At 39.9% G+C, this 20,334-nt stretch overlaps 1 protein-coding gene across 21 annotated transcripts in view; it reads left to right on the top strand.

Annotated features, from left to right (window-relative positions):
• The window catches only part of dst (dystonin), a 204,890-nt gene that overhangs the window by 158,016 nt on the left and 26,540 nt on the right, over positions 1-20,334 (top strand). For 17 of the 21 annotated variants that reach the window (XR_008963505.1, XM_057341524.1, XM_057341542.1 and 14 more), the window contains 18 exons: positions 9,521-9,682; positions 10,094-10,264; positions 10,349-10,515; positions 11,753-11,912; positions 12,090-12,416; positions 12,547-12,631; positions 12,779-13,020; positions 13,683-13,889; positions 14,582-14,701; positions 14,788-14,895; positions 15,075-15,293; positions 15,524-15,727; positions 15,820-16,051; positions 16,923-17,149; positions 17,236-17,358; positions 18,252-18,353; positions 19,277-19,378; positions 20,062-20,235. Coding sequence is in view for 20 of the 21 variants with exons in the window: in XM_057341524.1 (XP_057197507.1) it covers positions 9,521-9,682; positions 10,094-10,264; positions 10,349-10,515; positions 11,753-11,912; positions 12,090-12,416; positions 12,547-12,631; positions 12,779-13,020; positions 13,683-13,889; positions 14,582-14,701; positions 14,788-14,895; positions 15,075-15,293; positions 15,524-15,727; positions 15,820-16,051; positions 16,923-17,149; positions 17,236-17,358; positions 18,252-18,353; positions 19,277-19,378; positions 20,062-20,235 (3,132 nt within the window). In the remaining variant the exon portion in view is untranslated. The remainder of the gene's footprint in view (positions 1-9,520; positions 9,683-10,093; positions 10,265-10,348; positions 10,516-11,752; positions 11,913-12,089; positions 12,417-12,546; positions 12,632-12,778; positions 13,021-13,682; positions 13,890-14,581; positions 14,702-14,787; positions 14,896-15,074; positions 15,294-15,523; positions 15,728-15,819; positions 16,052-16,922; positions 17,150-17,235; positions 17,359-18,251; positions 18,354-19,276; positions 19,379-20,061; positions 20,236-20,334) is intronic. The other 4 variants (XM_057341543.1, XM_057341537.1, XM_057341544.1 and 1 more) reach the window with 1 other exon arrangement.

Below are 20,334 nucleotides of genomic sequence, written 5' to 3'. Positions count from 1 at the left end.
AACTAGAGTATTTGCAGTAAAGCGCAGGAACCACAAATTGACCATAGTTTCATTATAGGAACTACAGTTTAACCATGATGTAGTTAAACTATGGTAATACAAATTGTAATAAATCAGACAAGCATGGTTGCTGTGTGTATATATACACAAAACGGTGCACATAAATATATATATGCATGTAGACGGTTTCATCTTAACAACATAAACAAACGTTACTGCGCATGCGCACTTTTGTGACCCCAACTGAACTTCTGTACACATTCACAAACAATAGAGTGCCTGTAGATTATTTCTGATAACAATCAAAAGAAACCGAGAAGAACCTTTACTTAAATATTTAGAATTTAGACTGCGATACCAAGATCAACCTCAATGTACCATACAGATTGTTTAAATGCGACCAAACTACAGGACCTATTCAACAAATTGTTTATTTAATAAAATGAACATACAACAAAATTCAACAAATCGTTTATTTAATAAATTTATTATACAGTAAAATAATAAAACAAATGAATATTAACATAAATGAAATAAAACATAAATAGTTATATTATTAGACACTAGCCAAACACAGACCGGAAGCTAACTGGGGGTCAGGCGCCCACGAGCATCCGATGAAATCGGTTCTTATATATATATATATATATATATATATACCTGTATATATATACAGGTGCTGGTCATATAATTAGAATATCATCAAAAAGTTGATTTATTTCACTAATTCCATTCAAAAAGTGAAACTTGTATTTTATATTCATTCATTACACACAGACTGATATATTTAAATGTTTATTTCTTTTAATTTGATTATTATAACTGACAACTAATGAAAATCCCAAATTCAGTATCTCAGAAAATTAGAATATTACTTAAGACCAATACAAAGAAAGGATTTTTAGAAATCTTGGCCAACTGAAAAGTATGAAATGAAAAGTATGAGCATGTACAGCACTCAATACTTAGTTGGGGCTCCTTTTGCCTGAATTACTGCAGCAATGCGGCGTGGCATGGAGTCGATCAGTCTGTGGCACTGCTCAGGTGTTATGAGAGGCCAGGTTGCTCTGATAGTGGCCTTCAGCTCTTCTGCATTGTTGGGTCTGGCATATCGCATCTTCCTCTTCACAATACCCCATAGATTTTCTATGGGGTTAAGGTCAGGCGAGTTTGCTGCCAATTAAGAACAGGGAAACCATGGTCCTTAAACCAGGTACTGGTAGCTTTGGCACTGTGTGCAGGTGCCAAGTCCTGTTGGAAAATGAAATCTGCATCTCCATAAAGTTGGTCAGCAGCAGGAAGCATAGAAGCGTCTCCCTGGGCTAAAGACAAAAAGGACTGGACTGCTGCTGAGTGGTCCAAAGTTATGTTCTCTGATGAAAGTAAATTTTGCATTTCCTTTGGAAATCAGGGTCCCAGAGTCTGGAGGAAGAGAGGAGAGGCACAGAATCCACGTTGCTTGAGGTCCAGTGTAAGTTTCCACAGTCAGTGAGGTGGTGCATGATCTGCTGGTGTTGGTCCACTGTGTTTTCTGAGGTCCAAGGTCAACGCAGCCGTATACCAGGAAGTTTTAGAGCACTTCATGCTTCCTGCTGCTGACCAACTTTATGAATGCAGATTACTCATTTTTCCAACAGGTATATGGGATCATTCATAAATATCTTTCTATTGTATTGTACTAAGTAATATTACTATATTCTTCTGAGATAAGGTGTAAACACTTTGTGGTTTTTCTATATTAGTTGTTCTATACATGTCAATATTTAATATAATACATAAACACACTTTAGATATATATATATCACAAAGCATTCTGTCGCTTGTAATTTTCGATATGAAGTATAATATACAACATTTACACCATGATACTGAGAATAAATCACTGTTGTGTATTCTAATATACTGACCCTACACCTATATATATATATATACATACACACACATATACTGTATATGTGTATATATATGTGTATATATATATATTTGCAAACCAGTCAATAAGTAGGCTTTGGACACACACAAAATACATGAATATCATTAGATTAGATAAAACTTCAAAGCTTATACTATTTATTTTCAAGAACGATAACACATTTTTCAAACTAAACATTTAACAAAAATAAGTTTGTTTTGCGTTGATAAAACATGCTATTTGGAAAAGTATTATTTAGACACTGTGATTTCCAAATGTTAAACAAAAGATAATTGAAACAAGAACATCGTTTATGTCATAAACCATAGCTATGATTACCCTCTTAAAACACACATGTACCCAGTAAAAACAGTGCTTGTAGTTGCCACTCTCAACACAGTTTTAAGTTTTTCTTGAGGACTTATTTATTAAAATGTCAGCAGTATTTTACAGAATGTTGGTATCCACGTGCTGGACTTTTCTCTAGACAGTTCAGAGAGCATCTGGTGGTAACAAAAGAGCGTCAGCTGATGGGTCATTGGATCGAATGAGCATTGAGCCAGCTGGAGACCAGTGGGGTGCCGCGTGTCATAGCGGACCAGTGAAAGGTGGCCGAGTCTGACTTGATTGCTTCTTGGTCTATTAGCGAGCGCTGGGCAGGCCTCTCTATTCACTGCAAACAATAGACTGAAAAATCTCTCCTGCTTATGCCTGCCTGCTAATGCAATTCTTTTGGTCTTGCTATACTTTTTGTTGTGCAAATATTAGCAAAACCGATTATGAAACCCAGGAAGAAGTAATGTTTTGAGGTTAAAACAGCTTAAACAGGTGCTGATAAAGACCAAAGAAAGCTATTTTTAATCAAATGTAAAATGATGGCCTATGTACTACTGTACAGTATGTGTACATAGATTTATGTCAAAGAGTCTTATTGACATCATTGTCATCATCCTATCTAAATATCTTGATCTTCCTTTTGCAAATATGATATTTCTGTTGCCTTTCACTTTAGATTTTTTGCTGCTTGTGATTCCATTTCTCATGCATTGCATTGTTTAGAGAAGCATGAGGTTGCAGTAATGTCTGGATTTTGAATATATTGCTTAAATGCCTTTGGAGCTGAAAAAATGCTGAAGCTATATGCGTATGAATCAAACACGGGGGTGTTGTGGGTCATCCATGTGCTGCTGTGAAACATCAGCTGCCGCTCTTCAGTCCATCATTTGGCCTCTTGTTGTTCCAGTGCCTCATTCTTTTTGTTCTTTTCAATGTCACCGCTACATCAGCATCTGCTGGTGGAAATTCATCTTTGTTCTCACTGGTAGGGCCATCAAACGTAAGAAATCTGATGCTGTTGCTTAAGAAAATACATAGGAGTGTAAAAATGTTTTTGAAGTCTCTGGTTTAGATTTGCAAATTTTTATTTCTAGAGACTGTAATTGCTAAGAGGTTGCTCTTTTATAGACCAGCAGATTTAAGTGTCAATTTAGAATTGCTTAGGAGAAATAAAATGAGACTGTATTTGTTGAAATCCATGAAGCGTATGGAGGTGTAAAGTAAATGTAGATTGTAGAGGTAAATTAATCTGGATTTTAGGTCATTGCTGAGTTCATTTTGAGATCTTTAATAATATTTACTTGATTGCAGACTATAAATCTGAGCTCAGTTTGAGGCATTTTTCAGATCTCTTCTGAAACTCTAATAGAGGCATTTGTGAGATATTTCTGGGCTTTTCTGAACAACTACATTTATGAGTTTTGCCTCCCATGGTTAACCACATGGTGAACCTGTGGGAATTTCCGGCTCTTGAATCCTATTTAGGCTACTCCTTACTCCAAAGGTGATGATGATAAAAGAGACTTTGTGAAGTGTTGGACCTACTCATCACCCTGACTCACGATGTACAAACCCCCTCAGAGAGAACACCACACCCTCCCACACCGTAGCACATGCACTTCTACACATTGATGCATTATGATGGCGTTTCACTGCGATCATATTGCAATACGGCTCAAATTATCTCAGCCCGTAAGTGCTGGAGAAATGCATTCTGAGATTCTTTTTCCCTTTTCAACGAAACCTTTGTTCTCATCTAAATAATAGTTGTGCGTTTCTGTGCCTGTGGGTATTGTCCGTGTGAATGGTGAGAGGTTCTGTTGACAGACTTTTTTCATATGGGTTAAAGTCCCTGCCCTGTTTCTGTGCACAGACAGCTATTGTCTCCTTTAATGTCTGTGTTTAAATGAATGGATTCATGCATGTAACATCAGGTCAAAGAATGTGTTCATTCACATGGAAGTGCATTGAAATGTCCCAAATCAAACTTTGCGAACAGGGCCCAAAATATATTTATTGTTTTGCCAGTGGAAGGTAAGTTTAGAAGATTTACCTGCCGTAAATAAAATATTAAAATGTTATTATATATATTATATATATTTTTATATAATTATATATACTGTATATATATTTTGATCTAGGAATTGTCGCTCTGTTTTGTTGTGACGTTTAATTCAAAGGATATTCACACTGAACACTTGAGCGCCCTAAAAAACCTCCGATGAGGAAGTATGGCAAAGACTTTTTGCGGCACAAACAATCATTGTTGTTATTTAATAACATTCACATTTAGCCAGGGGCGGACTGGGAAGCAAAATCGGCCCTGGATTTTCGGCCCACATCGGCACTCCACTATTCAACCTGGGGGGGTGGTATTTGATGGCATCGGCCCTCCACCATTTTCTGTTGACGGGGCGGGGGGGGTTGTATGTAACGTGTCATTGCGTTACATGCATACGTGTCCGACTCGCTAATGCCTTCGCATTGCGTGCATTCGCGTTTATAATGCGTCCGTCTGTCCGGCCCAGGCGTCCATTCTGGCCCCATACATTAGCGGCCCACCGGGAAAAGTTCCGGTACGCCAGTCTGCCCCTGGTCACGGCCGTAGGCCATCGGTGGGATGGCCGTTCTGTACTTTTACAGAATGTCCTACCGGTCAGTCCGCCCCTGCATTTAACATTTGGTTAATGAAAACTTCAAAGGCCTGTCATGAAAAATGCTGTGTAAATTGTTCAAAAGCATTCTTGTCACATCTGATTTAATCTGACAATTTATGTAAATGGATTTATGAGAAATGTCCACAGAAATTTGTTCTGTTCGGGTTTCATAATCATTGTATCAAGATCAAAGAGTAAATGGTCAAGTTCATCCACACAAAATGCCACTTCACAAAGATAAAACCCCTTTATTCTGTTGAAAAGACGACTGTATGGCGTCAATAGCACCAAATGCATCTTAAAGACATCAGAGACTTTGGCCTTGGAAGGGTGAAAAAAATATTTTCTGCCTTTATTTAGAGCCTGGAGTATTTCAATACTCTAATTTTTTTCCAGCTTCCCATTGTCTCTTTTTGATAGCACAGATGTTGGGCTGCAATCCACAATAAATAAAATGTATTTCTTTGAAATGACCTGCAGTACAACTGCCCAAATTTTGTGTTCGACTGTGATGATATCATAAATACATTTACACATAATATGAGTTACTGTGATTTTATGTACTGTATATTAATGTAGAAAATACTTCCAAACCTTAAATCTGCAGTTTGTCTCTAATCATTATTAGGAGACTGTCTAAACCCTGTTTTGAATATGACTGCGATATGCAATGTAAGGATAGTTATGAGAATGGTGTCAACACATTTGTACACACAACTGCCTCATAACGGCTTTATTCTGGGTGTAAAAAATGCCTGAGCATGTTTACTTTAGTCAAACGTCAAAGGTGAGGCTCCGAGGTGTTTTGGGTAATTTTCCTTGGCCACTTTCTCTAAGCTGTACACACTTGTACGCCCTTGAAAGTAAACATACAGTATATACTCCCTACCTTTCCAATCCACTTCCTAGGGCACTATCAGAGAAATATCTAGATATTATCTCGTTGTCATAAAGTTGGCAAGTTCCAGAAAGAAAAGCGCATTCTTTATACCCCGTTGCATCTCCCACTTTGTTCACTTGCCATGTAAAAAGCTCTGTCATGCACTTGGCAGAGGTTATGGTGTTATATTACCCACATCCAGTTCCTCCCTTAGCATTCCTCTCTAATAAAGAGATACTACAAACCCTTCTGAACCACCGGGAAGTGGAGGAGAGGTGAGAAAACAGCAGATCTGTTTCTGCCCTCTATGATGTCATCTGAGAGGGAGCCCTTCACTTTATTCTCTCTTTCTGCCCTCCCCTGACAGGAGGAGGAGGAGGAGGGTTTTGCTATCAGAGCAGAAATCACACTAAGAAGTTAAGTCAAATGGGCCAGGGAGACAGAAGGAGGGAATTAAAAGAGGGTCAGGGAACTACCAATCAGCTTGAGCAGGCCCGCACAAATGGAGTTGTGGCAGATGTTGGCTGAATAATGCGAGGGGGGGGCGGGGCCTTGAGCCCTGTGCCAGGAGGGTGTCTGTCATTGCCGGTTGGACCACAAGAGCGGCAGGAGCGGCTTTTTGTTTCTCCAGGAGCTTATGGCTTTGTTTTCCCAGATTTGAGGATTTGTACTGGGATATTCCCACCAATATGCGTCCGCGAGACCTCTGTGTGGATAACTGCGTGAGAATGTTGAGGATCATCTAAACAGACGAGCACTTTGTTTCTGCTATGGATGATGTCTTTGATGGAGTTACGAGGAACTAAGGAAAGAAGCAATAATGACAGGTTGTGACAATGGAGAGAAATGGAAACCAGGAAGATTGTCATCATGGAAGAGAGTGTTTATTTATGTATATTGGGGTTTCTTTTTCTTTATCTCTGGAAGTAATTTTATTACTTCATTATTATATTTAAATGTAATGTTTATTCACATACAAAGGCTATATTTTCCTACAACGTTTTGCTCTTAAAAAACTTTATTTTAATTTATTTTCTGAAGATAGGGTGAAGCATATGATGCTGTGCCTAGCAACTTGTGAAAGTGCACACAAAAGCATCTGCATCTACCCCTTTTGTTTAAGACTATTGCACTGAAAACGTTACCTCATTTTTATACAATATTCACAAATAAAGTGTCGTCATCATGGGAAAACCTCTAAGTAGACCCGACTGTCTGCGGCAGAACCCTTCATGTGTGGCCAAAGGAGAAGAGGAAGACCTCAACATCGATGACTGTTACGTCCCCCAGAGGTCCATACACGATACGGTGCGTCTGAACGAGCAGATCAACTCGGGCTCCAAAGGCAGTCTGGCCTCCAGACACTTCATCGGCACTCTGCCATACAGCCATCGAACCGTGGATATCAGCGCTCTTTGTGGGAACAGTGTCTTGTCGTCCTCTAGTGCCTTTGAGCTCCGGAACAAGGATGCGGTGCGTACGGATGAGCGTTTGGCATTCGACGGTTTGAAGCTCAATGGAGATATTGTCCGGGGTGCAGACGGCGCGCTGTGCAAGCCGAGGCCGGTGGGTGAGAAGAAGGAGCAGCCTCATCAACGGCGTTCTTGGCAGACATTCGCACCTGCCAACCCCAGCGAGTACGGCAGCGGGATGTTGTTTGACGATGGAACGGGCCAGCGTGGTTTGGGACGGGTGGGGAGAGGAAGCAGTATGACAAACTCTCTTACCTCAGAAGGTGACTCGGGCCTGTGCAGTCCCACTGCGGAACGAGAACCGCGGAACCAGCATGCCCAGAGGAGAACCGTGACTGGCACGAGAAGTCTCGCTTCCACTGAGGGAGTACATGTGTCTGGGGAACTGAACGCTGGGTGTTCTCTCAGCTCCAGCCAGGAAGAGTTTCCCTTCTCCCCTGTACGAGACCTTCTTCCCACTGAGCAGTTTTACACCAACTCTTTTATGCTCGGAAGCCAACCACATAAGGGCAACTCGAACCTTATTGAGGCTCAGGTCGCTGTTGGTAAGTGTACTGTTATCAACGGCAGGACGTTTGCAGAGTCAAGCACTATGACACAGAACTCTACGTATGAGATGAAAAGCAGAACATGTTCAGGATATGAGGAATTACCCGCCGCCGAGCTTCTCGAAGACGCTTGTTCTGAAGATGACTGTGAGCTCTTTAGCGTTGTGGTGACACAACCGAAGACTCTTCCACGTAACAAACAGAATCCAGAACAGCATGTAATCAAAGACGAAAAGCGTTACGAGTACGATCAAAGAGCCACAGACTCCCGAATGGCTGACTTGGAGGATTTCTTGTTGTTGGTGGAAAGAGAGGCAGGCTTGACCAATGGAATAAAACACGTGGATGATGAAGAGATAGAAAGTTTATTAACATCCATAGCTGAATGTTCGCAGCTGGAACTGGTGACCTTGCCTTCCACGCAGGTACCCCAAATTAACGTTGATGGTTTGATTGGCGTTTCCTGGGAGAATGAGAATTGTGCCGTCGCCCGTTATCAGATTAGAAGATTGCTGAATTGAGTTTGTTGTGTTAGCTGCTCAGTGAGTCAGATATTGGGATCCTGCACAGCGGGCTATAACCGACAACAAGCTGTGCTGGAGGGCACCCTGTCAATGGGACAGGCTCGCCTTATAAGGGTGCGGCCACACCAGATTTTGTTACCCCGCTGAAATGAGCAACATAACTGGTGATCAGCATGATATGTTTTGAATGCCATTCCACCAGGATAATATTCTTGTGCGCTGGTGTCGCCACAAGAATATATTACTCATCGATTACAAAGCTTGACCAAAAAGACCACGTGTTCTGATCACAGTGTTGCTATTGTGTGGTAGGACGCATGCAAATGTCAGAACCCAATATAAATTCAAACACTTCTAAAGCAATAAATTCTCTAATAATTGTTTCAACCCAAAAGAAGATATTTTGAGCAATGTTGGTACCTAAACAACATTGGCTCCCATTGCATAATCGTAAAACCATTGCAAGATTTCTCAAAATATCTTCTTCTGTGTTCCACAGAAGAACGAGGCATATACAGATTTTGAATGACATGAGGGGAATTGTATAGTGTTATACTTGCTTTATCAGCAATCGTCTGATTCTGTCTTTTTTATTTCTTTTAAGAATTTGAGTTTTACTCTAAGACAATTGACTTACTGAATTTTTTCAAACTTTCTTGTTGCTTTATAGGGATACTTCACCCAAAAATAAAAATTCTGTCATCATTTCTGTCTCACCTTCGAGTTGTTCCAAACTGTTTGTTCTGATGAACACAGAGAAAGATATTTGGAAGAATGCTTATAACCAAACAGATCTTGCCCCCCATTGACTCTCGTAGTAGGAAAAAATACTTTATATTTTTTTTGTTCTGTTGAATACGATATTTTGAAGAATGTAAGACAGCAAACAGTTCTGGGGCACTTTTGACTACCATTGTATTTTTCCTACTATGGCAGTCAATGGGGGGCAAAATCTGTCTGGTTACAAGCATTCTTCCAAATATCTTTCTCTGTGTTCATCAGAACAAAGACATTTATACAGATTTGGAACAACTCGAAGGTGAGTGAATGATGACAGAATTTTCACTTTTGGGTGAAGTATCCCTTTAAATTACTTTAATGGCTCTTCTCAGTAATGTCTTCAGCAGCTGAATAGCTTCTATCAGTTACATTTGGGTTTTAATGTTCTTCTGTATGTGTCACTGACTACAGGCTTTTCAGAAAGATGTTATCGAGTCTCTTCAGAGCCAGCTGCAGGAGTTAAACTCTGTAGGTCATGGTTTGATCCAGAACGCCTCCAAAGGCACCAGCACCAAGAGCCTTGAGCAAGACCTGGAGGAGCTCAATACACGGTGGAACACCCTCAACAAAAAAGTAAGAGTCAGGCTGAAAACGAATAAAGCAGCCTTTCAGGACTTGGGAAAATATGTATTTTTATGATTAAATTTTATGATATTTTTTTATCATAATTTAACTGTGTGCCAGTTTCGGTGAGTAAATGACTCATGCTACTATTGTAACCGCATTGTTTGGTAAAGTGACAGTAATGTAGTTGTTGTGCATAAAAATAGGGTGTTAGCGTTATAGTTGTTTGATGCTGTCACCTGCTGCTGATGTTTTGATGAATCATAGAATGCGATAGAAAAGCTAAAATATAGAAAACAGGTTTTCAAACACTTCAAACAAACAGATAGTCCCTGTTGTTTTTAACAGGGAAATCAAACAGTAGTTTTTGTAGTTTAGTGGTTTGTATGTCTCACTGTAGCACTCCTGTGATGTTTTAAGGTTGCGGAGAGATCTGCGCAGTTGCATGAAGCGCTGCTGCACTGTGGCAGGTTTCAGGATGCACTGGAGTCTCTTCTCAGCTGGCTCACAGACACAGAAGAGCTCGTGGCCAATCAGAAACCTCCGTCTGCAGAGTTCAAAGTGGTCAAAGCACAGATACAAGAACAGAAGGTTAGAAGTCATAATGTAAAATGTCAGATGACTTCAGTGCTATTTTGCAATTGCTGATAGTTTTCTCTCATTTGCTCTGGCCAGCTCCTGCAGAGACTGCTGGATGACCGAAGAGCAACGGTGGAGCTGATTAAGATGGAAGGACTGAAGGTGACAGAGTTAGCTGACACTGTTGATAAGGAGAAGATCGCAAGAGAAATTGAATGCCTCGGGCAAAGGTGGGATGCCCTACTTAAGAAAGCTGACAACAGGTAAAACTTCAAACAACTTGTGATTCAACATATTCAACTGTTGTTCCAAACAGGGCAAGCCCTCAAAATCAATATGAATATAATTGAATTCACCTTTTGGTTCTGGCTTAATTTTAAGAAAAGCCTTTTCATTTTTTGTGATAAAAATATAATGATCTGCTCTTTCTGTAATATGTTCATTTTAAAGGGATAGTCCACCCAAAAATGAAAATTCTGTCATGAATCTCTCTAGTTGTTCCAAACCTGTATACATTTCTTTGTTTGGTTGAACACAGAGAAAGATATTTGGATGAATGTAACCAAACAGTTCTTGGACCCCATTGACTACCATAGTAGGAAAAAAGACAATGGAAGTCAAAAGTTTCCCAGAAACTGTTTGCTGTCCTACATTCTTCAAAATATCTTCTTTTGTGTTCAACAGAACCAAAAAAAATGTAAAGTATTTTTTCCTACTATGGTAGTCAATGGGGTCCAAGAACTGTTTGGTTATAAGCATTCTTCCAAATATCTTTCTCTGTGTTCACCAGAACAAAGACATTTATTCAGGTTTGGAACAACTCAAAGGTGAGTAAATGATGTTTATTTTTGGGTGAAGTATCACTTTAAAATGAACAAATTACAGATCGAGCAGATCATTATATTTTTATTACAAAAAATGAAAAGGCAACCCAACACTTTGCATATAACCTTTACATCTAAAATAGGGATGCATTGTTTTTTCCTACAAACATCTGTTTGCCTATACTGATATTGGAAGTGTTAGCCATGTTTCTCTCTCTTGATATTTCTGCAAGAAACGCATTACCAAAGGCAATTGTTGGTCTTTCTTTTGATCTTAAATCTAAACATAGAACGCAGGAATACTCATATTCTGTGCACATAGCTCATGTTAGTGTTAAGCGATCACTCACGTATTATTTTTTACGGACACATGTAACAAACTAAAATTTGTACAGATTTTTATTTATTTTGGAAAATATTTATTTTACCCAGAGGAAAGCATTGGATTATTTAGCAGACGTTATACAACCTTAACGCAGTTAGTTAATAAACTCTTGGTTTATATATCTTCCCTTTTCATGCTTAAGCCAATGTGCTGATGGTTTTAAATGTTTCAATTCAAAACTATTGCTGGGATGCCTTACTAGGTCAAAGGGAGCAGGTTGCATATATTATGATGATACAATGAAATCCAGTCACGTCAAGCGATAAAACTCTTGTGCGACATTCTTGGCAGACACAAGCAACTGGAGAGTATTTTAGTGGTGGCACAGCAATTCCACGACACCCTCGAGCCTTTAACAGAATGGCTGACTGCTACCGAAAAAAGGCTGGCAAACTCAGAACCCATTGGCACCCAGACGGCCAAACTACAGGAGCAGATTTCTCAGCATAAGGTGCAGAACAATCTACAGTCACGTTGCTTTGTTGTTTTCAAACCTTGTGTTTATGCTTTGATTTATTTTCCATGATACGTTTGTGTTCTGTTTTCCATACACGTTCAGTTGATCCATTATTTTCTTTCTGTTATTATGGTTTCTCTGTCCTGGTTTTCTGACATCCGTCATAATCAGACCTTAGAGGAGGAGGTTATGGGCCGCAGTAAGATCTTGTGCCAGGCCATGAGTCTTGGCCAGTCTCTGCGGACGGTCAGCTGTGCGGATGACAAGGAGCTGGTTCAGGCCAAGCTAGACAACACTCAGTGCGGCTATATTGAGCTCCAGGAGCATTGTCGCAGGAGGTCGGAGCTGCTGCGGCAGGCTCTGGCTAATGCGCGCGTCTTTGGTGAAGACGAGGTGGCCCTCATGACCTGGCTCGATGAGGTGCACAGCAAACTGAGCGACATCTCCGTCCAAGACTACACCACCGCCGTGCTTGCAAAACAGCACGCTGAGCTGCTGGTACTTCAAACCGCTCCTCCTCTTAAGGCGTTTTGTTATTTTTTCAGTTTTTCACTGTTCAGCGGTGCTGTAAGATTTTGTGTTGATGTGTCAGGCAACAATGTTGACTGATGTGTGTCCCAACATCTAGGCTGTTCATGAGGATATTGAGCTGAGGAAACAAAATGTTGAGCAGGCCATCCTGAATGGGTTAGAACTGCTGAAACACACCACAGGTGACATGACCAATAGTCATTTTGGCTTAGCATTCAGAACATAGATATTGTTTTAGTATAGTTCTAGCATTGTGAGCTCTGGTATTATCAGATTGTAATCCCGCTCAAGTTCCAGTGGTATGAATGACTGTGTTCCCTTTTTTTCAGGCGATGAGGTTGTTGTTATCCAAGGCAAGCTAGATGGAATAAAGTCAAGGTATTCAGAGATCACTGCAATGAGCAATGATGTTTCAAAGACTTTGGACAACGCCCTGTCCCTGGCCACCAAACTGCAAAACACCCATGAGGAGTTGAACTCCTGGCTAGAGAAGGTGGAGTCTGAAGTGTCCACATTTGAAGCTCAAGAGGCAGTCGGAGAGCAGCTCACCAGCTTGCAAGACAGACAGAAAGTAAGTCTAAGTCTAACAACCATTTAGTCTTTAGAAAGAAAATGTACAATAAGATAAAAGTTTATGATCACTTATCATTATTTCTATTTTTTAACATTTTAGAATACAACTACGGAATAACACAGTTGTAACTGGGAATTATGTTGTGACTTAAAGTATCCAAAATAAATGAAGTTATATTTTAGCATCTTCAAAGTAGTCACCATTTTATTAGAATTTGCAAAGTCGTCCACTTGGCATTTTATCATACAGTTTCTGAGGTCTTAACCTGGGAAGCTTTTAAAAACTATTGAAGGATTTTCCATCTATGCTGGACTCTAATTGGCTGCTTTTTATTCATTATTTGGTCCAAGTATATATTAAAAAAAATATTTTGTAGTGAAAGAACTAGTGAAAGAACAACTATAGTTGTGTCTACAAAAGTAATTGCAACTATTGAAACATACAGCTTCAGAATAGATGTTTACAATCATGAGAAACATTTTTGTCAAGTGATCCCAAAAACTGGTAGTGTAGTTTTTGCAAGATAGTGCTGTCACTAGATTTGACACAAGTAGGATATCATTTCTCATATAATTCACCATTTAGTAACATTAAAAAATAATCTCTTAAAGTATAAATCAGATTCTGAACGCTAATCTTTTGTGGCTCGTCATGTTCAGGCTCTGCTGAAGGAGGTTAAAGATCAGAAGCCACTGTTGGACTCTCTGAATGAAGTGAGCAGTGCTCTGCTGGATCTTGTGCCGTGGAGAGCGAGGGAAGGGTTAGACAGAGTGATCACGGATGACAATGAGCGCTACAGATCGGCCAGTGATGCTGTTAGCCAGCATGTGGACCAGACTGAAGCTGCCATCTTAAAATCACAGCAGGTACGGTGGACCTCAGCTGTTTTAGAAAAGTAACACAAGCCCTCTATTAGAAAGATTCTGTGTGTCTGTGTTTAGACAATGATGCCTGCCGAGGGCGACTGACTTCATTGTGCTTTTAATTCCTAATGTCATCCAAATGTAATTCATCCTCTCTAGCCGCATTCATACCGTTTCCATTATTCACTAATGAAGTGTGGCCCTGAATGTTTACATTTGCATTACAATAGTGTGTACTATGGAAGGATTTGTTTGGCCAAATTACTCTTGTTGATTATACAAATGCGTTATTAATGACAAAAATTTGTTTTTATTAATATTTATCATTTTCTTATTTTAATTATAAATATTGGTATTTATAAGCAGTATTCATATATATATATATATATATATTTAAATAATGTTATTACATTTTTATGCTTTATTGAATTATTATGAAATATTAATTCTTCACATTTCTATCTGTTATTGGACCGTTTCAAATTTTTATTCCACCAAAAACATAACTAAATGAATGTGTCCTGCCCCACATTATAACGTTTATTTAGACATGACAATTTCTGAAAAATCTGTAATCTTGATTAGAGATGACTAAATCATTTTTAGAATAAAATAATAATTTCATCTTCAGTCATCTATATTACTGGCGCTAAATTAATGTGTTCTCGCAGTCTGCTGACTCTGTTCATGTGTAGTTTGAGCAGGCAGCCTTCTCTGAGCTGGCCTGGCTGACAGAAGCTGAGAAGAAGCTGTCATCTCCTGGAGACGTGAGGCTTGAACCCGAGGAGGCCACCACTCAGCTTCAGGCTCAGAAGGTCTGGCACACGCTTGCGTGGTCATCTTTAATGTGAACTGTCACTAAAATATACAAAAGGCATGAGTGGTTGATTTTCTCCTGCAGAGCTTCTCCATGGACATTATGAGACATAAAGATGCTGTTGATGATATTGTGAAGACAGGCGAGACCATTATGAACAGCAAAGATCAGGCGGAGAAGCAGACACTGAGGGTAAATATGACCAGTAAAGATTACATAACAAACGTTTTGAGTTGCTGGTACGTCCTCATTCTTTACATTTAAACTCTTGAGTCTTATATACCGACATGCCGTCCAGCTTTAATTCACCTTCTTCTGAAGAAACAACACATTCAAGGTTTAGGACATGATTTTAATGTGATTTTATACAGATGACTCTCCACGAACTGTTGGAGAAGTATAACGCGGTGAGCCATCTGAACTCCGAGCGTTGTCTTCAGCTGGACAGAGCTCATTCTCTAGCCTGTCAGTTCTGGGAGACATACGACGAGCTCTGGCCATGGCTGCAGGAGACCAGATCCACCTTCAGCCAACTGTCCCAGCCAGCTATTGAGTATGAAGCGCTCAGACAACAGCAGGAAGAGCTGAGGGTAAGATAAAATATTCCAAACCGGTTCATCGCGGCTTATCACTTCACATCGTGCTTAGCAACACCTCTCAACGTTATCCTAATAGGCTTAAAGTACAACTGTACATCAGCAACCAAACAGATGGTATATAGTGGAAGGTCAGATCGTGTTGGACCTTTAGCTTTTATGTGGTAATGCTGTTGACAATCCATTGCTTTCTATCCTGATGATACGACACTTCTGCTTCTCAGCAAATGAGGGAACTGATAGCCGAGCACAAGCCGCACATCGACAAGATGAATAAAACCGGACCTCAGCTGGTGGAGTTGAGTCCGTCGGAGGGACAGCCCATCAGAGAGAAATACCAGACGGCAGATAGATTGTACAGCCAGCTTAAAGTCGATGTCAAACACAGAGCCGCTGCTCTCGACGAGGCCATCTCCAAATCCACTCAGGTCAACACTGCTACGCATTTTCACTCTTTATGGGCAAGATCTCGTTTTGCTTCTGAAGGGTTAAAAACCTGAATTTTCTGAACGCATTGCAGTTTCACGATAAGATTGACCCCATGTTGGAGTCTCTGGAGCGCATCGCCGAGCGCCTCCGTCAACCTCCTTCCATTTCAGTGGAGGTGGAGAAGATACGGGAGCAGATATCTGAGAACAAAGCTGTGGCTGTAGATCTGGAGAAACTTCAGCCCTCGTATGAGACCCTCAAACAGCGAGGAGAGGAGATGATTGCCCGCTCTGAAGGAGCAGACAAAGACCACTCGGCCAAAGGTACACATTCTCTTAAGAGTAGGGTTGGGAATCGTTTCAATTTTATCGATTCCAATTCCGATTCTGCTTATCGATTTCGATTCTTATCGATTCCCAGTTTCGATTCCACAGTTGAAGTAAAACATTTAGATATCAACCTGTATGGTCATTTAGCCTTCTTATTGACTTGTTTGCAAAATATATTTATATATTTATGAGCACCGTTTTGTGTATATTTACACATAGAAACACACCTTTTCTGATTTATTACAATTTGTATTATCATAGTTGAACTACATCATGGTTAAACTGCAGTTACTATAATGCAACTATGGTTAATTTGTGATTCCTGTGCTTTAATGCAAATTCTATAGCTAAACTATGCTTACTACAGTAAAAAATATCGATAATTTTCATAAGGGCTTTTATTGAGATATCAGCAGATCATGCAACGCATGTACTTTTCTGAAAATATGCACACAGGAATTGATAAGAGGAATTCAAATTTGAATCTCAAGTATCCGATTCCTATTCCTTTCGATTCCGATCCGATTCCTAGCCTTTCGATTCCAATTCTAAATTGGAATTGATTTTCGATTCCCAACCCTACTTAAGAGTCAAAGTTTACCTCATGTACAGTACCTTACATCTTGTGCATAGAATCTTGAGAAAGAAATCTCAGGGTGACATTTGGAGCATTTCACATCAATTTGATCTAAACTGAACTCAAACCATATTAATGTATCTTTTTTCCCTGCTAAGTTGGTTGACACAGTCCAAAGCATCTGCTAGAAGTTATGGCCTAACGAGTTACTTTGCTTACACTTTTAAGACAATGTTGCTGTGTTATTTCAAAGCAAATGGAGATGCTCTGCCTTTTTTGGTTTTGAAGCTGTTCAAGACAAACTGGACCAGATGGTGTTTCTATGGAGTGACATCCAAGCTCTTTTGGAGGAAAGAGAGGGGAAGCTTCTGGACGTCATGGACCTGGCTGAAAAGTTTTGGTGTGACCACTGCGCTCTCATCGTCACCATCAAGGACACGCATGACCTGCTGAAAGAGCTGGAGGAGCCAGGAGTCGACCCTTCAGTGGTCAAACAACAGCAAGAGTCCGTGGAGGTCTGGAGCCTTTCAGAGAGCACATGCACTGTAGTATTCATTCAGGTTTGATCGACATATTCATAGCATCTGCCTCTGCTTCACAGAGCTTTAGAGAGGAGATTGATGGACTTCAAGAGGAACTGAGTGTGGTTCAGAATCTGGGAGCCGAACTCATGACAGCGTGTGGAGAACCTGACAAACCAGTCATTAAGAAAAGTATAGATGAGGTAATGGTTTTAGATTCTTCTTTCAACTGCTTCTCTGAAAGAAAAACTTACCATTAAAATATATAAGTTAGTAACATTAAAGGGGTCATATGGTGCGAATACGTGTTTTTCTGTGTCTTTGGTGTGTTATAAGTTGCCCGTATTAGACATGTAAAATTGCAAAAATGAAAGTGTGGGAACAAAAGATGCATTCTATCTAAAAGCGAATGCTCACCCAGACCTGCCTGAAACGCCTCGTGTAACCACACTCCCACAAATCTACGTCAGTTCGTGGTATGATTTGACTAAGACCGCCCAAATGTGTACGCAAGTAAGGTGGGCTTACTTGTCAGTACAATTGTTTTGGAACCTGATGTTCCGTGTCATGTGACCCCTTTAACATATTAACCATGTGTTATCGTTTGGATAGACATGAGGATAAGTAAAGCAAAGCATTTGTATTTTTGGGTGAATTATCACTTTAAAGGTTTTGACGGCAGATGGGCGTTAAATAAAGCCCCAAATACCAGCACAATGACAAGCGCAAAGCACTGACAAATCCGAACTGACATTAATGCTATCAAACAGAAGAGCAGCCGAAACAACTGCGTCACATGACGAAAAACATGTCATTGTTTTTAAACGCCTCCGTTTTCCTCATCCACACTACAACGCGAAAACGTTGTTTTCAAATGTATCCACTTTCGAGTGGGTTTTCGTTGAAAAAAATGCCATCTCAGTGTGGACGAAAGGCCAAAATGGAGAGAAAACGATTAGTGGATAGGGTCGTAGTAAATCACAACCAGTAATTTGGCACACCATGACAATACTTGACATGCGTTGGTTTAAGACTCAGCATGTGCTTCTGGTGAAGTTGATGGATGATTCAGATCTCCTCTCTGTCTGTTTCTTAGGTGAACTCTGCATGGGAAACCCTGAATAAAACCTGGAGGGAGATAGTAGAGATGCTGGAGGAGGCCATGCAGGCAGCGGTGCAGTTTCAGGACAGTCTTCAGGTATTTATGACACACACATTCAGTCATTTCCATTACTGGTTTGTGGTTATGAGTGATTCCTGCCATTCTGAATGTGCTCATGTGGGCATACAGTATTACTTCATTCATTATTAATCATCCACATGATGTGATTTCCATGTCTTGTAAAGTGAGGGCAGTGGAAAATTTGAGTGTGGATAAAAGATTTTACTTCACTATTTTAGTGTATTTTGGTAAATTTTTTTATTAAAAAATGTCATTAATTACTAATTACATCATCAACACTATAAAAACACACTAGTTACACTGTCTGAAAGGAATTGAATTACTCATTACTGTTTGCTCTTAAAATGTGTGAATTTCACCAAAATTAACTTATTTCTAATACTTTTCTAATTTGTTTTTAATGCTCACCTCACCTAAATTCTGAATTAAAAATTAATATGTTTTGTGAAAAAATGAAGTATATAATAAAAAGTAAAACATAAGTAACTGTTATTACTAAAAACGAAGAGTATTTTAGCATGTTTTTCAATCAGTGTTCCCATCTAAACAATCATATTTCTAGCCTTATCCCTAAAAATACAAAGTTGAGTGGGAAGGAGTTGAGTTGATAGGAATCAATCATTCTTTATATATGCTAAGAGCACAATATACCCCAGTTTGTTTCATTCACGTTCTCTCAGATTCTCCATTATCATTCTAATGAAAGTCAGTCATTCTCTTCATGAAGAGAATGTGATGAATATCAAATAAAAATGAGATAAATATCAAACAATTGTACTGTCCCAAACTCCAGAATTGGTTAAGGTGTGGCTCAGTTTTGTTCAGTTCATTGTTGCTCATCCGAGTCACATTCGTATTGCGGCTGGAAGTGAAACCCGACTCGATGTAAAGCTGTGATTTTCTTTTCCATGTGACAATAGTTTTCCCCTCCTTTCCAGAACATGTTTGACTCTGTGGATATTATGCAAGGCAAACTTGACTCGATGTCGCCTGTGGGCACAGACCTGGAGACTGTGAAACAACAGATGGAGGAACTAAAGGTATTGGTTTACGGTTTGCGTGTGGTTTATTTTCTCATACCCATGACCTGATGCTTATTGTGACAGTCATTGTCAATGCAGATGAAAGTATGAAGTTATTTATCTACAGCCTTTGACTTCTGACTGTCTCATGAATATAATTCACCTGACAGACCACATAGCAGCTGTGTTTACACTTGGAGTGATTCATTCCTTTGATCTGGCACAGTTGGCATTATTGTAACCATTTAACCATTAGCCGTTTCAAATGGATTTCAGGTGAACTAATCCGCTTACATTCTGAGATTTCCTTTGTGTGCCAGAGACAGAGTTTTGGCACAGTATGCATCTTCAAGTCACTTATGAGATTACATTTTTGTCATGGGTGATTTGAGCTTTGAAACATGAAGGTGAGCTGTGAGCTGTCATCTGAATTAACCGTATTGATTTTTTAAATTTAAGTTAATGTTCCTCACATTTGTGTATCTTATTACCTATTTCGTCCTCATTATGGTGAGCGAACATCCTCTTGTCCCGGGACAGTCCTTGTACTCGCATGACCCGCTGATATCCCAGTGTGCTTCAATCATTAGGGTGCTCATGTAATGCATCTGCGGTCATTGGAAACAATAACATCTGTGCATCCGTGTAAATGCAGCCAATGTGAAACCTTGTGATCTTGCTGTTTTGATTCATGTGCGCAGAAGTTTAAAGGTGAGGTGTACCAGCTGCAGATCGAGATGGAAAGGTTGAACCATCAGACCGGACTCCTGCTTAAGAAGGTGGTGGAGGAAGCCGACCGCAGCACCATCCTGGAGCCAGTGAATGAGCTGAAAATGCTCTGGGACAACTTGGATAAAAAAATTATAAACCGACAGGTCAGAGAACAGGGCTGAAAACTATAGATTATAAATCAATGTCAAACGTTGTGCGTCAGAGCGAAAGAGGATATGGTATAAAGTGAACATTGCTTACCA

This window comes from Triplophysa rosa, linkage group LG9 (assembly GCF_024868665.1).
Source record: "Triplophysa rosa linkage group LG9, Trosa_1v2, whole genome shotgun sequence".
In the NCBI taxonomy this organism is placed as follows: domain Eukaryota; kingdom Metazoa; phylum Chordata; class Actinopteri; order Cypriniformes; family Nemacheilidae; genus Triplophysa; species Triplophysa rosa.
Note: the sequence above shows the minus strand (reverse complement) of the source record. Positions and strands in the feature narration are given on the sequence as shown.